Source organism: Podarcis muralis, chromosome 7, assembly GCF_964188315.1.
Source record: "Podarcis muralis chromosome 7, rPodMur119.hap1.1, whole genome shotgun sequence".
NCBI lineage: Eukaryota > Metazoa > Chordata > Lepidosauria > Squamata > Lacertidae > Podarcis > Podarcis muralis.
Window position 1 is genome coordinate 44,088,781 of NC_135661.1, and position 17,801 is coordinate 44,106,581.

General features: G+C 44.5%; 1 protein-coding gene and 1 non-coding gene across 11 annotated transcripts in view; one reads left to right on the plus strand and one right to left on the minus strand.

Annotated features, from left to right (window-relative positions):
* Positions 1-7,211: 7,211 nt before the first annotated feature.
* Positions 7,212-17,801, minus strand: part of ZFHX3 (zinc finger homeobox 3) — a 176,311-nt gene continuing 165,721 nt past the window's right edge. For all 10 annotated transcript variants that reach the window (XM_077931649.1, XM_077931647.1, XM_028739851.2 and 7 more), the window contains one exon: positions 7,212-12,701. In XM_077931649.1, the coding sequence (XP_077787775.1) occupies positions 11,089-12,701 (1,613 nt within the window). In that variant the 3' untranslated portion in view covers positions 7,212-11,088. The remainder of the gene's footprint in view (positions 12,702-17,801) is intronic.
* On the plus strand, positions 13,023-13,098 carry TRNAN-AUU (transfer RNA asparagine (anticodon AUU)). The gene has a single exon. It is a non-coding gene; the product is annotated as a tRNA-Asn (tRNA).

The window sequence follows — 17,801 nt, forward strand, 5'->3', positions numbered from 1 at the left end:
CAGAGAGCTCCCTGATGATGCCGCCAGCAGCCCTTCCCTTTCCCGGCTTCATGTGGAAGTTATTCATAAGCATCCTCATCTCTTCTCCATTGGTCTCACTGATCAAAGACGGGAAATGGGAAACCCTTCTTGAAAAGTTGGCTCTGCACTTCCAGCTCTTAACCTGAGAGGTGGGAGGGAGGGCAGGCACTTTCTTTGCCAGCACCCGTCTATGCATTTAGTAGGGGTTTTAAATTCTTCTGCAGCCCCATTTGAAAACAAAATGAAATCCACAGTTGGAGGCAGCAATGCTTCTGAATACCAGTTGCTGGAAATCACAGGAGAGGAGAGTGCTCTTGTGCTTGAATCCTGCGAGAGCCAGTGTGGTGTAGTGGTTAAGAGCGGTAGTCTTGTAATCTGGGGAACCGGGTTCGCGTCTCCACTCCTCCACATGCAACTGCTGGGTGACCTTGAGCTAGTCACACTTCTCTGAAGTCTCTCAGCCCCACTCACCTCACAGAGTGTTTGTTGTGGGGGAGGAAGGGAAAAGGAGATTGTTAGCCGCTTTGAGACTCCTTCGGGTAGTGATAAAGCAGGATATCAAATCCAAACTCTTCTTTTTATTATTCTTCTTGCTGGTTTCCCACAGGCACATGCTTAGATTACTGCAACCTCTACATAGATTATTGCAATGTGTTCTACACAAGGCTACCTCTGAAGACAGTTCGGAAACTTCAGCTGGTACAGAATTCGGTGGCCAGGTTGCTCACCAGGGCAAGACAGTTTGAGCATATCACACTGATCTTGTCCTTACTGCACTGGCTGCCAATCAGTTTCGAGGCCCAATTCAAAGCTCTGTTTTTGACCTATAAAGCCATAAACGGCTCAGGACCACAGTACCTCAAGGGCCACCTCTCTCCATATGAACCTACTCAGACTCTGAGATCATCCTGTGAGGCCCATCTTCATGGGCCTCCTCAGGAGAGGTCTGTAGGGTGGTAACACAAGAATGGGCCTTTTCTGCAGGGGCTCCCCACTTGTGGAATGTTCTCCCCAGGGAGGTTCGGCTGGTGCATTTGTTATACAGTACACCTTTAGGCACCAGGCGAAAACGTTCTTCATCAACCAGGCCTTTGACTGATTAACATCCTATATCCTTTTAAATATGTTGGTGGAAGGGGGGAATTATTGGTTTGTTTTCTTCCTGTTCTTGCTTTTATTATGTATTTTGTGTTTTCATATTGTAATTTTATGTTGTGAACTGCCCTGAGATATACAGATGAAGAGCAGTATACACATTTTAACAACAACAACAATCTGGTTAGCCACTGGGAGAACAGGATGCTGGACTAGATGAGCCATTGGCCTGATCCAGCCAGCTCTTCATATGAGATGGGGTGGATCTAGAGAAAGTCTTGGGCATGCAAAGGAAGGAGCCACCAAGCTTTCCTCTCTCACCCCCCCCCCCCAATACTTCAACCCACCATTGTTCTATTCTGCAGTGGACACCGTGGAGATAGCTGGGAACTGGGAAAACAGCTGGGCTCCTCATAAAGGAAGTTTTGGCCCACACAAGAGATACCTACGTCAGTCGCCTCATTTAAAATATAGAAACCTCAGAAGAGCCTGCCTGCAGCTGGTTCAGAACAAAGGGGCCCATCTAGTTGCCCAGCCATCCCTTCTCATAGGGACCAACCACATGCAAGTAGGACTTAAGTGAAACATCAGTGCTCTGCTCACTTGTGCTCCCCAGCAACTGGTGCAGACTACGTTGGACTGTGGAGGTAGGACATAGCCTGATCCTCCATGATTTGTTTAATGCCCTTTTTAAAGTGGTCCAAGTTGCTGGCCACCACTATTTTGTGTGGTCATGAATTCCATCATCTAACTATTTGCAGTATGAACTTGTCTGAATCTTTTAATACTGGACAACCTCCATCGGCTTCTAGTGTTATGAAAGGGAGATAAACCACCATGCATCATTTTTCACACCACCTTGCCCATTATTTTTTCTAACCTAAAAAGCAGCTGTGTGTGTTTGTGCACATTCTGATTTTGACTGCAGCTGCAACACTGGGAAGCGGGATCTTTCACCCTCTCCCCATGGCCATTTGCAAATCTCAATCCCCAGGACCCAAGCTGCTATTAAACCTAATATGGAAGAAAGGGTATGTTCCTGTATTCCTTTCTCTCTCCAGCAAGATTATTGGCTATGGTCTTTTTACTGGGGGGAGGGGGAGGATATTCAGACTGATAAACATTGTGAGGGGAGTTAAATGCCACCCCTCACCTGGGTTGCATTGGGTGGTCCACTTGTGGCTCTCTGGAATCACATCTGATTTGGTCCTAAACTGCAGACAGCAGAAAAATGGTTGTGGTGTGTGTGTACATTTGCCAACATCCTTATAGTGCAGATGGCCAAGAAGTTGGCAGGGCATCATTATGTTGCCATGGGAGACTGAGGGTTGGTAATATTTACCTTTGTGCAGGTTGGAAGACAGCAAGAATGCAAGTTGTAGATCAAACTCAATGGTGTGATCATTGACGAGTCTACTTCTCTGCCTCCATTGCATCCTTGATGTCTTGTGCAACAGAACCACTTTTAGAGTGGCACAGGGCCTTTCATATTTTGGCCTAAAGGTGGTAGAACCTTCAGTAGTTTGCTGCGATTTATCTGCAAGGTGCTTTGAGGGTAAAATTGCTCGTATCTATTGGTACCTGCTATTGTAGCAGGTCAATTTCCAGTTTCTGTTCATGGGCGAGTTTCTGTTGATAGGGCTCAAGGATGTGGATAAAGTAATTCAATTGGTGCATTGACCATTTGCATTCTTGACCCTTGTGGCTGATATCTGGCAAGGAGGAGACCACCAACTGGACCAAGGAGGTAATCCCTCTGAGAGAGGCAATGGTCCCAGGCTCTCTGAAAGACAGCAGTGAGATCTCTCCTTAGGAAAACCTCTGTGACCCAGAATACTTGAAGAGTTATAGGTAAATGTATCCTTCCTGGGTAATATTTTTGAGTAGGTGGTCAATGACTAGTTCCAAGGACTCTTGGATGAGACTGATTTACTAGATCCATTTCAGTTGGGTTTCAGGCCCTGTTTTGGCACTAAGACCACCTTGGCTACTTGATATAATGACAGGAAAGGTAGATGATGTATTTGCTGATTCTCCTTGACCTCTTGGCAGCTTTCAATACCATCAACCATCATCTCTGAGGACTGAGTTGGGACAGGGGGCACTGTCTTGCAATAGTTCTGCTGTTCTATGGTGTTGTTTGGGGTATGTTTTTAGCCCCATGAGCCTCTTATGTGGGGTTCTGCAGTGTTTAGTTTTATCCCCCATGCTTTTTTAACACCTGAAACTGCTACTGGGTCATCAATATGCTGATGACACACAAGTCTACTTTTCCTTCAAAGCTCAAGCAAGATATACTGGATCAGTGCTTGGCCTCAGCAATGAACTGAGTAAGAGACAATAAATTGAAGCTCCATCCATATAAGTGGCACCAAATGGCATCTATCAGCTTCAGCTGGTAGCCCAGATGTGGTCCTATATGGACAGGGATAGTCTGGCTTCAGCTCTGGTAATCCCCACGTTGCATTGTATGTAAGGCTGCTAAGGAAGGCCGTTTGGAAACTACATCTAATGCAGAATATATCTGCTTCTCCGTGAACTGAAACAAGAAAGCATGAACATATACCATGGGTTTTGGCCTGACTACACTGGTTACTTATTTGTTTCTGGGCCCAATTCAAAGTGCTGTTCTTAACTTTTAAAGCCTTATATGACTCCGAACCTCTATGCCTAAAGGATTGCCTTTCCCCCATATATGTTTTATAGATTTAGATCCCACTCTTCTTCCAAAATGGAGGTCAGGATGGCATACCATAACCATTTACAGGGTGCTTTCCCCAGAGAGGCCAGCTTTGTCAAAATTTCAGCCCCAGGCAAATACGTTTTTGTGTTCCTGGGCATTTCGGTGCCTGAGAAAACAATGGGTAGTGAACAAGCAGTGTGGTTTCTCAGTAAGGATCTAATCACAAAAAATATAAAAAAATAAAAACAAAAAAGGAATGTACACCTTGTTGGAAAGGTAAATGGCACAAGAACTGCAGTTCTTTGAATGTGAGGACAAATAATTTATAAAGCTGGTAGGGTAGCTGGGCATTTCAAGAAGGGATGGGAAGAACTCAGAGAAAGCTCCACCGATTTACTTGGAAAATGGAATCTCCATATCACTTAAGTGTGTCTGCGTCTCAGAATTTACAAAGCAACAAGGGGAAAACTTTCAAGGACTGTCAGAAGAAAAAGAAGGTATCCAGTGAACTATTCCTTGCTCAGCACCGTATCTGTTTAAGACTTGAAGCAGAGAAAGGCAGAGCAAGATGAGCCAGAGGCAGCAACAGCTTTGCTACACAAGCCAGAGAACAACCTAGCCAGAGAGGATGCTGCCCTCTCATCCTTCAAAAGAATCCAGAGGAGGCAGAGTGGTGCCATCTGATGCAGGATGCTGCCCTAGACATGTTGTAGGTCACTGGCTGGCTGCTCACTTCTGCCCACTTTGCCTTCAGCTGTGAAAAAGGGAGAGGAAGCTGCCAGGGACACTCATCGTGCCATTTGTTGTATACTCCCAGCAACATCAGGGAGTTGATGTTGAAGTTGATGGCTTGCATGCCACTGTCCTTCCACCTCTCCAACTTTAATCAAAATGGCTCTCTCTTTGCTAACTGTGTTTATTCATTATTGTTCAAAGCAAATTTTCCCATATTTTTATAACACTACAAACAAAAGCTATGAAGGCCAGGATGGGCTGGCAGGGTAGAGAGAACAGAAGAAGTGGCTTCTCATACACTGTAGAGAATCCATTTACTCAGCGATTGGAACATTCAGCACCTCAAGCATCCCTGGCCCTATCAAGCAATGTCTTTTACACACTGAGACTGCCTTGTTTTTAGTTGGCTGAGGGGCAAGAAGACACCCTTGCTGGAAATGTTCGTACCTCAACATGCAGCAGCAGAGTGATGGCTTCTTGGCAAAAGTAGGACCCCTTCTGTCTCTTCCATGAAATCTCTGCAGCTTTTGCAAATGCTGCTTAAAAAGCAAATTGTTTATATTAGAAATACATATGTACCAGCAGTTATTTTCAGGGGCAACAGAAACTCAGTGCAAGCAGCAATGCAGCTGCATGGCTATTCCTCATAAAACAGCCCTAGATGAAGATCCTTTCGGGCTGGAAGCAGAAAACCCAAAGGAAGCACAGCCGCACCCCTATGCCAAAAGCATATTCATATTAAGCAGCTGAAAATGTGCTAGTCCTTAAATGCCCCCCCCCCATCTGCTACCTTAGGTGGATAGAGCAGTTTGAGGTGATGTCTACCAATCCTAGGAGGGTCACTACTCTGTGGATGGAAGACTAGCATCCTGTAACGTACATGTGTATGAAAAATAGAGGGGTGGTGGTGGTATTGGGATGAATCCTTCAAGGGGGGGGGGTTGGCTTTTTGGTTTGGTTGGATGCTAATTTTTGGAAAACACCCAAATTGCCCTATTCACAGCTTTTATAGATCAACTCCCTTTTCTAGAAGACTTGGCTAGGCCTTGGTCCAACAGTTTAAAAAAGGTGAGTAAGAGACCAAGTGTATACAAGTACCATATTTTTTGCTCTATAAGACTCACTTTTTCCCTCCTAAAAAGTAAGGGGAAATGTGTGTGCATCTTATGGAGCGAATGTAGGCTGCGCAGCTATAACAGAAGCCAGAACAGCAAGAGGGATTGCTGCTTTCACTGCGCAGCGATCCCTCTTGCTGTTCTGGCTTGTGAGATTCAGAATATTTTTTTCCCTTGTTTTCCTCCTCCAAAAACTGGTGTGTCTTACAGAGCGAAAAATACGGTATATAAAATTATGCATGACATAGAAGCAATGGATACCACTAACTAATGAACAACTAATGAAACAGAATGTTGGATTCAGGACAGACAAAATGACACTCTTCATGCAGTGCAGTTATGGAATTCACTCCCATAGAAGGCAGTGACGGCCACCATCTTGGCTGGCTTTAAAAGACTAGACAAAAAAGGGCTATCAGTGGTGATGCTCTGCCTTGATGGTCAGAGGCAGTACGTTTCTCAGTATCACTTGCTGGAAACTGCAGGAAGGGCGAGTGCTCTTGTGCTTGGGTCCTGCTTGTAGGCTTCTCATAGGCATCTGGTTGGCCACTGTGAGAGCAGGATACTGCACTAGAAGGGCCACTGGCTTGATTGAGCAAGCTCTTCTTAGGTTGTTCTTATTCTTCATAATAATAGAATAAAAGAATTGTAGAGTTGGAAGGTACCATGAGGGTCCCCTAGCCCAACCCCCTGCAATGCAGCAATCCTTTTGCCAAACGGGCAAGGGGAGGAGGCTTGAACCCACGGCCCTGAGATTAAGGGTCTCATGCTCTACTGACTGAGCTATCCTGCAGGCCATATTAACACAGCAAAACAAAAACTGCTTTTGAGGTTTTCCCCTCCCCTTAAAATCAAGTGGTATATAAATTTTATGAAATACATAAAACAATAGAAAATGGTGCACAGGTGTCTATCTTCTTACGGGGGCTGGACAATTCTAGGCTTTGAGATAGGAAAGAACTCAGAGGTCTGCCTATGGGGCTTTCCCATACTAAGGATCAGCTACCACCCTGCACATCTCTTAAGCCCTCCCTGCCAAAAGAGACGGGGCAGCGAATCAGCCACTTACCTCTTTGCTTTGCACTTGAGGAGATGGAGACACTGTCCCCTCATTCCACTTTCACCCAGCATGCTCCTAAGTCTCTTGAAGTAATCTGTGAAACGGAAGGGCTGGGAATTCTTTCTTAGGCACTTGGGGAAATTCTGATTTTGGAACACTTCATTTCCCAGAGGCAAGAAACTGAGCTAATGCCACCCTTCCCCAAACTGTGTCCCCTGTTAGCGGTAAGAAAGTCCTCCTGCAGAGCCACTTAGGCTTCACAGAACTGTAGCACACACTCTGCCTGGGCGCTAAGAACAAGAGGCAGCAGCTCTCATGCACTTACCCAGGGGATTTGCTGTCACAGACATTCTTCCCACATTCTGTCCCCCACGCATAAAAGTGCTCCCTTTCGTAGGACAGACAGGCACTCACATTCACACATACCCGGGGACAGCAGAGACAAGAGCTTTTGCTCATTTTTTTAATGTATCACAATGAGCAGGAAACATACTTGATGAAATATTTTCAAAGGAGTATATTCAATTACCATCTACAATCAACTTAACTATGACAACAAAGTGTTTTGTGACAAAATCTTTTTTTTTAAGAGTTCCGTGTGGTTTCTGTTTTTGTCCGTCTCCATGTATTTTGGTACAGTTCGAGATCAGCATTGTTACAGTAACAAAAAAGCTAACAAGACTACATTATAGAAAAACACCAAGAACATCATTTTTGGTTTCACTTGCTCTAGTTTTTGTACATTGCAAAGGCTGTTCATATACCTCTTCACCTCATTTATGCTTTCTGTTTTATCCAGACTTGTCCCCACCCCCCGCCCCCGAATCAAACAAATGAAAAATAGTCAAAAACTTTGTGTTTCACAGTGGGCAGGATTTCCAGCGCCATCAATCCAACCAAATATCTCATGTTCTACTTCTGTTTAAGAGAGTCCCAGACTGCCACCCTTTGTGCTGGCTTGCACAGGGGCCCTGCTGCACCTCAGTCATCACCTGCCTGCCTACCTGGCACGGTCTTGGTTGGAACCAGAGCCAGCAACATTCCACTTCTTCAGAACACTCTTGGTTACAGACACTGCTCTGCTCAATAATGCCATGCTTGTGTTTTCCGTTCTATCACTTGGCTTAAATTCCAGCATCAAGGGAGAGCTGTTAAAAACAAAATGACATCTCCGCAGTGTGAACGGTGGCTCAGGTAAGAGGCCAGTTCCATGGGAAAGAAGAGGCTGGAGGATTTTGCAGCCCAGGCACCAAATACTGGCTGGCACAGAGGCCTCATTCCCACCCCCACTTCCCAGCACTACTCTGGGTGCTGCTTAGTGCAGCTGCTCCTCCTTCCCTGCTGAGCTTCTGCAGAATCCAAGTGCCAACCCACACAACCCAAAATGGCAGGGTGGGAGGAGGCAGAGGATGGCTTGGAGGGGCTACTTGGCTCAGGGAGCTCTATGAGCTCCATGTTGGCTGTGGGAGCAGGAGAGAGGAGAGGGGCAGCAGGGGAGGCTGCTCTGCCCTTCTAGGACAGAGACGTCTCTCATCAGACTGGGAGAGTCTCCCCCCACACAGAGGAAGAGTTATCAGAAAATGCACTGAAACACTATTTGGAGTGGGAGGAGGAAGATTGCACCCTGTGTGATTAATCTATGGGAGTGGGGCAGGGGAAGGGGGGGGGAGGGAGGGAGAAGGGGAAATAAACAAAATGATTTCAAAGCAGACCACGCAAACCTGACAGGTAAAGCTAGTGTTTAACTGGCAACTTATACCACACAGAGAACCAAAACAAAACAAAAAACTTCTATATGATACAGAGTAACATACAAGTTAAATGGCAAAAAATATATATATATATCTATATATTTTTCATAGAATTACAAACAAGATAAAATAATGGAAACAAAAACTGTACAACTTTAAAATTTAAAAAATGTTCATCTCAAGCAAGGGAAAAATACAAGGATCTTTGTAAAAAGGGAAAACAGCAACATTTTGTCCGCTTTTGACACCTTATGCTACAATTGGATACTGGCAGGAATATTCAATGGTACTCTTTTTAGTACGGTCTACTTAAAAAATTAAAAAAAGCAACTTGCATTGTGCATCAGTCTAGTCAGAAATATGTACACCAGTTCAAGGTTGAGTCTTCCATTAAGCTAAAGACAAAAAAGGCATGAAGAGTCCTGGTTTGGGAGGGAAGGAGAGAGGAGGAGGAGGAGGACGCTGCTGCTGTCCATTGGTCAGTCTGCCTGCCCACCCGCCCTTCCTCTCTGGGATGGAACACACCAGCCTCACCCAGGGGCTCTGGCAGCTTCCACAGTTCGCGGGCTGGGGAGAAGGGAGGAAGGGAAGAGAAGTCTGAAGGAGAAAGAAGTGCCCCTTCCCTCCCCCTCCCCCCATTCACAGTCTAGTTCCCTTTTGAAACACAAGGAAGATGGTCAGGAAGAGGAGGAGGAGGCGGCGGCCTTTCACTATTGAGGGTGGGTGCAGGGAGGGAGAAGGGAATGTTGACCTTTGGCTAGGAAGTGACCATGCAAGGCCTGCTTGTCTCCAAACTCTACATTGTAGCAGCACAAAGTTTTCCTTTCAATTTCCGGACCAGAGAAGATGCCACCAGGAGCAGAGAGAGATTTGCACCAGGCCCCAAATGCTTTTTGTTGCCTGCCCCTCTGGGGCTCACACGACACTAGCAGCGACACCACCCTAACAACGCAGGAGCATCGTGTTGTTTGTTGCAGTTGCAGGAAGGGTTGCTCCTCTGCTTGCAGAAGAAGCACAGAGAACAACCTACATGCATGTTTTTCTTTATGAGTTCCTTTATTTAAACTGATTCTTGTGGCGGTAATCAGAAACAAATCCTCAAGTCAAAAGAATCCTTTTTGCTCATTCTGCACCAGTGGTGAAAAGGGTTTGTCTTTGGATTTTATTTAAAGCATGAATTTTCTTTTCGAGGAAAGAAAAACAAAACAGAAAAACAAAACAAAACCCACCCACACATGCACGCGCGCGCACACACGCACAAGCACACACACACATATATAACAAAAAGTCCTTGGAAAAAGGAAGAAGTGCACCCTAATTACCCAAAGAGAAACAAAGGCCTACAGTTCCAAAATGGAGCCTTTGAAGCATTTACAAAATGAGGAAAGGAAGCCAAAAGAAGAAGAAAAAGAAAAGAAGAAGACAGAGTTAAGTGCACAAGGGTAACAGACATGTATACACCTTAAAAAGTTTTGAACCCCCAACAAAAATATTCTGCAAGGGATCCTACTGACCCCCTTTGAAACCCTTTGAATTTTTTCTTTAGTTTTTATAAAATAATTCTGCAGCTGCCCTCTAAGAAATGAAGGCAGTGACCATAAGTGGAAGATTACAGGATGGAGAAGGGAGTCAAGGTACAAAGGGGGAGGGGAAGCTTCGGCGAGCGAATCGATGGGTTGTAATCTAGCTGGCTAGGAATGAACAAGACAACATCCAATGAGAAGCCGTCAGCTGGACCAATACAAAAGCTAAATGTACACAAAAGGGGTTTTTCTTTTAAATCTACCATACTGCTTCAGTTCATTTCCAATGCAACAATCTACTCAACACCAAAAATGGTCATATCTATCATAAATACAGAAAGTCAGTTGTTTTAAAACTTATTTTTAAGCTCCAAGTCCTTAACACTCTTTGCGTGTTGTTGGGTTTGTTTGTTTTTCTGAAAAGTGGGAGTGCTGAACTTTTCCCCTTGAAATTGGCTTCAGCAGAAAAGCTACCCTTAAAATCCCCAGAAAGCTAACACAGTTCACATTGTTTGTCTCTTGAAGACTTTCTGCCCATTTTTAAATTAACAAAAAAAATCCTTTTCTTGGAAAAAAAATCAAAACCAAAAAAGAAATTATATATATATATATTTATATAAAACAATGATTCTGAAAACCGAACAAAGTGTGAGCGATTGACCTGAGAATAAAAAGACGTTACATTTCTTTTTTTTTTTCCTTTTAGCAAGCCATTGGTATCTGAATGCTAAGATAGCAAGAAATTTAAAACGGTAACAAGGTGGTCTGCTTTCCCATACAGTTATGCCGGCCTCTGCTGTGCTCTCAAAGGGGGGGGGGAGGGCTGGGGCTCCACAGACAGACAGAAAGACCCCGGAGAGGCAACCAGGGTGGGGTAGGGGGCTTGGGCCTTCCAGACCAACACAGCACAGCCGAAATGCAAAAAGAAAGCAATGGAAAATCTGCCGGCATCGGTATATGGGAAAACAACCCACACTTCTCTCTTCTTTTTTTCTTTTTCTTTTTTTTGGTTAGAAGCTTTGGAATTGCAGTTAGTCTATTTTTGAAATTGGTTTGTTAATTTTTTTTTTTAAATTCATTTTTTTAAATTGTTCATCTTCAAAGCTTACAATCTAAAGGTGTCCATTTCTAGGCTAGTGAGACCACCGTCCTTGGGGCAGCTTGGCTCCTCAGGCCTCTCCGCCGGGCTAGCCGGTCCATTGGACTTTTGGCTAAGATCCGAGTCAGACTCCTCCAAATAGTCATCTGTTGGCATCGAGGGCTGAACCCCTGAGGTGCTGCATGAACTTGAGGTAACCGTTGAAGATGAGGAGAGAGGAGGAGGAGGAGGCTTCCCCAGAGGAGCCTGGGGGACCACTTGAGGCCAAGACTTTCTGGAGGTGTGGGGGGAAGCTGAGGACGGGGGGGAGGGGCTGTCATTTGAGTGAGCGGCAGACTGCGAGGTAGATGCGGTGCTAGGGTCGGGGAGGCAGGCGGAGTGAGGTAATAGACTGGGGTGCTCTTTGGCGTTTCTTGCTGCTCTTGGGATTGTTCGATGTTTGTGCGAGGCAGACTCGAGATGCTGCTGGAGGGCTTCATCCCCGCACACCGTGCTCTCACACGCCACACACTGGTACGAGCTGTTGCCCTTGCTGCTGCCGCCCGTGGGCACATGAAGCACCATCTCTTGCAGATTCACCACAGACTGGCCGAAGAAGCAGAGGGACTTCAGGTGGTCGGTGGCTGCCTCCTGGGTGCTGAAGCCTGCCTGGCACTTCTGGCAGACCAGCCTGTACTGCACCTTTGGAACGATGAAGGGGTCACAGAGAGAGTCCACAGCACTGTTGCTTTCCGTTTCAGGCTCTTCTTGGGGTTTGGGCAGGTGGGGGGACACCTCGCGGGGTGCATTCTTCTGCTCTTCTTGCTTGGGGGATTCTTTGGCAGGGTCTTTTTCTGGGGTAGCAGCCCCTGAGGGGACTGGGGTTTGGCTTCCTTTGGGCTGCTGCTGCTGCTGCTGCTGCTGCAGCTGCAGCAATTTCTGCTGCTGCTGTTGCGCTTGCCTCTGTTGTTGTTGATGTTGCTGCTGCTGCTGCTGCTGCTGTTGTTGTTGCTGCTGCTGCTGTTGCTGCAACGCTTCTTGCAGGCTCTGTTGATATTGCTGGTACTGCTGCAACAGGGAACCAGGGGACAAGCCGAGCAGGGCTTGTGACAGTGCAGGGCTATAAGGGAACAGCCCCTCCATGCCATACATGGGCTGAAGGTACCCGCTCTGTAAGGCCCCTGGGATCTGAGGGGCATAGTAGGGAGAAAAACCAGGGACAAAGTAGGGGAGGAACTGGCTCGTCAGCAAAGCTGTGGGGTCCGAGTTCAGAGCTGCCTGCAGAGCCTGGAGCTGCGTGGGGTCCACAGAGTACTCCATGGCAGGCAGCGTGGCAGAGAGGGCAGCTGGGGCAGGCACCTCCACTTTGTCCTTCTTGGGTGCCAGCAGGGAATCCCCCTTCCCCCCCTTGGGTGCTTTGTCCTTCTCTTTCGTCTTCTCACTTTCTTTGTCCTTCCGAGGCGGTGGCTGAGGCTGCGGTGGCTGTGGCTGTGGAACCGTGGCCGCTGTGGCTTGTGCTGGGGTGGGGGAGCTCAGGGAGGCCGAAGGTTGTTTATTTGGTAATCCAGAGGTGGGAAGGCCAGGCGAGGGGATGCTTGTGCCGGGTAGACCCATCAGGTTGGGTTTTGGAGAAGTTAAAGCTAGAAAGAAAGGGACAGAAAGAAAGTAAGTTTTAGGTGGAAGACAGGTAGCTAGGCCTGTTCCTAAGCTGGACAATGGACCCAGAAAGGCAAAGGCCTGTATTTTTCCTCTGGCTGGTGAAAGAGAGTTGTTGTTGTTGGTGGTGGTGGTGGTGGTACAGAAGAAAAGCTACTTCCCCCTTTGGAGAAGAGGGCTCAGACTATGCAGAAATCCCAAAGGAGGGCAGTTCAGTGAGCGCTGTGCCATAGCACCAAGGGTGTCAACAGAGAGTACTGCTGTACCAGGCCCAGAGGCAGCAAGGGGTCCTAGACTACTAGTATTCCTGGGATAGCTCAGTTGGTAGAGCATGAGACTATTACTCTCGGGGTCATGGGTTCGAGCCCCATGTTGGGTGAAAGATTCCTACACTGCAGGGGGCTGCACTAGATGACCCTCATGGTCCCTTCCAACTCTATAGTTCTATGAGTCTATTCATTAAAGAAAATAAAAAATGTAGAGTGAACATTATGAAGCAAAATTATGAGGCATCATCTCAAGCAACAGTTTTGTGAAATATGAACCTGCTCCTGTTTTTCAGTGATTTTAGCCAATGAGTGAAATCAGTATAGAGATATAGATATATTCAGAGTCATACAAGCCCAACAGAAGACCAAAAATAAAATTTTTAAATGACCCAGGAAGCCCCTTCTGGAGGGACTTTCTGAATCATTCTGAAGTCATTTTTCAGCCTTCTTTGGTGCTTGTGTCACACTAGATTATCTGTAGATTCAGGAGAAGGACTGCCAGGTTCATTTGGAAGGGACTTTGTGGTTCATTTTGAAACTATGTTTTCATCTTCCCTAGTAGAGAAGTGATTCTTGTCCAGAGAAAATAAATGAAAAATCCAGCTGTGACTGGGCAATAGCATGGCCACCAAAGAGCAAAAAGGCAGAAATTCATGTTCTTTCTAACTCAGCTTTTTTTTTTTTTAATGCAGGGTTGTGGGGCAGGGTTGTAAAGTTCATTGTTCAACATGGGATGGGGGAAGGGGGTAGAGGGATTATTGTGGGTGGATAGTTGCTGCTAATATAAATTAATGGCAGATTCATTTCCAAGGCTCATGCCTCCTTTGTTAAAAAATAAATAAAAAAGAAGCCATTTGAACATTGCTGCAATTACTAGAAGGTATAAATGAATAATAACAAATGCTCCTAGAATGCACTGGTTGCTTTTAAATAATTTAATATTGACTCTATCTAAACATGCCACTGTAAACCCTCAGCCAATTTTGACTACCTCTTCCCTCTGCCATCTGAAATATCACACTTAGATTTGCACTGAATGTTGTACTGCCAACCTAACCCACAGAAAGTGGGGAACCTCTAGCCTGTGGGTTAATGTTGGCCAGCTAAGTCTCCCCACTTGGCCTGCAAGGATGCTTTGGGTAATGATGATCAGTGCTCACCTGCCCAACACTTGATGCCATACATGCTATCAGGTATGAAGCGGGTACGGGCAGAGATTCGAAGGTACAACTGGGAGATTAAAGTGAGCTCCCAGTTTTCCTTTGCTGGAGAAAAGTACACTCTCACGACCCATTAGCTGATCTGCAGTGGGAGCGTGTCATGCTTCAGGAGGGCGAAGTGGCTTCCACCGTGTGTGTGAGGGATCTCCAATTTGGCAGCAAATTCAGTGGCAACAGTTTCTCCCTCCCAGCACTGCTCTTTGAACCTCAGATTTCTGGATATTCAAAGAGCAATGTGTTTTCAAATAGCCAGTGCTGAAATAAAAAACAGTGTCACCTGATGTCACTGTGATGCCAGGTGATGGACAGGTGGGCAGCCCCATCCACTTGTCAAATTTGATGAATGGAGAAATAAGAATCTGGCTCACCGGCTAGGAGAGGATTCCCTGCCCCAAACTACAAGAATATAACTGGTTTACAGCTCAATACAGCTGGAGTTCTTTGCATTGTTTAGTACTGGCAATAGGGTCTTGTACTTTTAACAGCTGTGTGGTAGGCAGAAATTCAACAGATCAAGCCTTTTCTAGTAAGGAAGCAAATTATGGAAGAAGCCTCATCTGCTGATTTTCTGTTACTCATACCTATTTACTTGTGGGGTGGTGGTGGTTCACCTGCAAAAGAGGACACAAATTTGTATATGACACTTAAGTATAGGCAAATTGTATGCAAAGTTATATCCTGTTTTGTGAGTTGGTCAAAAGGACAAGTCCACACACAATGTATAAATAAATTGTGATGTTTTCCTCTTGCTCATTGTGGGTACAAGGGAGTGGGGAGAAGGAACGGGGAGAGCTGCTGGAGGGCTCTTAGGGAAGGATGGAATATGTCCCATGACAATGTCTGGTTTTGAACTACTGACATTTCCAGCTATGTTCTGGGAAAGCTGATGATGGGAGGGGTGGGCTCACTAGAACACCTTTTCTGGGCAAGTTTGGGGAAGAAGGAAGAGAGCATCTGCAGCAGCCATGACTAGAAGCAGAAGTTCCTATCCTGCTACAAATTGCCAAATGCCAACTGTCCAGAGCTACTCAGACCTCTTCAAAAGGCTCTCTCGGTTTAAGGGGCCCCATGTGCAAAACTAGGGGAAGGGCCATTGCTCATTGGCAAAGCAGAGGGTCCCACAGGCAGTTCCTGTTAAAGAATGTAAGGAAAGCCTGCTGGATCAGGCCAAAGGCCATCTATTTCTATTATCCTTATAAAAGCAGATAAAGCCATTACATTGACAGACCATATAAAACTGTTCCACATTGAAGAGAGCAATATAAATTCAGTAAATGAGCTGGGTCCCACAGAACAAAATACTTTTAACTAGGGTGGAAAAGGTACATCTTCACCTTATGGCGAAAGCTGTGCAATGAAGATGCTCCTCTGCAGGAGACAGAGTCCCACCATTTACGAGTTGTCCAAAGTTAGAGCCTAAACAGTGGTATGAAGATGAAGAAGGTAGAATAATAGTGGTGGAGGTCAAGTGGAAGGGAAAAGTTGGATAATTGTGGAAATATATGCCCCAAACGAACAGAAATGAATCTTCTATATATATTTTTAAAAAACCAGAGGAAAGTCTATTTGAATTATATGATGGAAAAATAATAATAATGGGGTACCTGAATGGGGTCACATCTCTGGAATATGATAGGTCAAATCGGGAAACAAGATCAAAGGAAGGGAAACTGCCAAATTCCATTTTTGATATGATAAAAAACATGGACCTAATAGACTTATGGAGATTTAAACATCCAACAGAAGACGAGTACACATTTCATTCAAGTTCTCAAAATTCATCAAGTAGAAAAAATATACAGTGGTACCTCGGGTTACAGACGCTTCAGGTTACAGACTCTGCTAACCCAAAAATAGTACCTCAGGTTAAGAACTTTGCTTCAGGATGAGAACAGAAATCGCATGGCGGTGGCGCAGCAGCAGCAGTGGGAGGCCCCATTAGCTAAAGTGGTACCTCAGGTTAAGAACAGTTTCAGGTTAAGAACAGACCTCCAGAACGAATTAAGTTCTTAACCCGAGGTACCACTGTAGTGTGGGTCTCCAAAGATTTGGGGATGAGGGTGAAAAAGGTGGAGATACACCCAAGAATGATCTCAGACCACAATTTGATATCAGTAAAGATATTAAGGGAGAAACAAAATGGTTACAGATGGAGAATAAATGAGGAATTATTAAACAACTCAGAAATTGTAACCAAGGGGGGAAAGATTCTAAAAGAATATTTTGAATTCAAGCTTAATAAAGGGGTAGATGCGAATGTGATGTGGGATGCAGGTAAGGCGGTTATGAGGGGATACATGATCCAACAAAATGCACATCAAAGAGGAATAAGAGAGGCAAAGATCCAAGAGGTATTAAAGGAACTAACAAAGAAAGAGAAAGAGTTTAGTAAAAAACCAGGTAAGAAAGAGCTATTACAAAGAATTAAAATATTAGCACAACACTCTATGCTAATTAATTATAGAAAGGAAAATTAAAGTGATAAAACAAAAAAGATTTGAATTGACAAATAAACCAGGGAAGTTATTAGCTTGGCAACTGAAGAAAGAAAAAGAAAAAAGGATAATCAATGGTCTGCTAAAAAAATGGAACCCCCACAACCAATCAAAAAGAGATGACACAAATTTGTTAAATTTTACGTAGATCTTTATAAGAAAGAACAAGAAAGCTCAGAACTGATTGAGAAGTATTTGGAAGATTGTAAACTGGACAAAATATCAGAAGAAAATGCAAAGATTTTAAATACTCCAGTATCAGTGATGGAAATGCAAAGGGTACTAAGTCAAATTAAGACAGGAAAATCCCCATGGCCAGATGGTCTGTCGTCAGGATATAAGGAATTTCAAGAGGAGCTAACGCTTCCACTTAAAGATATTATGAATAAGGTACTAGAGACAGGAAGGATACCAGAGTCCTGGAAAGAAGCATATATAACTCTGATACCAAAATATAATAAAGACCTAATGGAACCTAAAGATTATAGACCAATATAATTATTAAATAACGATTACAAACATTTTACGTTGATATTGGTAAATAGATTTAAAATGACTCTAAGAAATTTGATACATGAAGACCAGACGGGTTTTCTTCCTGGGAGACAAATGAAAGAAAATGTTAGGAACATTATAAATGTTTTGGAATACTGAGAAATCCATAATGAAAAGCAGGCTTTCAATAACGTCTCCTGGCTATTTATGACAAAGTTACAGGAAAAGATGGGATTTGGCAAAACCTTTCTAAAGGGTATAAAATCAATCTATAAAGACTAAACAGCAAATATTATAGTAAATAATAATATTTCAGAAAAATGTAAGATACACAAAGGGACGAGGCAGGGCTGCCCATTGTCTCCGTTGTTATTCATATTAATATTAGAAGTTTTGGCATAAAATATAAGGAAAAATGATAGAATACAAGGAATAAAAGTGGGACAGCAAAACTATAAATTAAAAGTATTTGCAGATGACTTAGTATTAACTTTACAACATCCGAGTGAGAGCATACCAGAAGTGATAGATGAGAAAGACAGATTTGGAAAACTAGCTGGTTTCAAATTAAATAAAGGAAAAACCAAGACGATGGTTAAAAATAT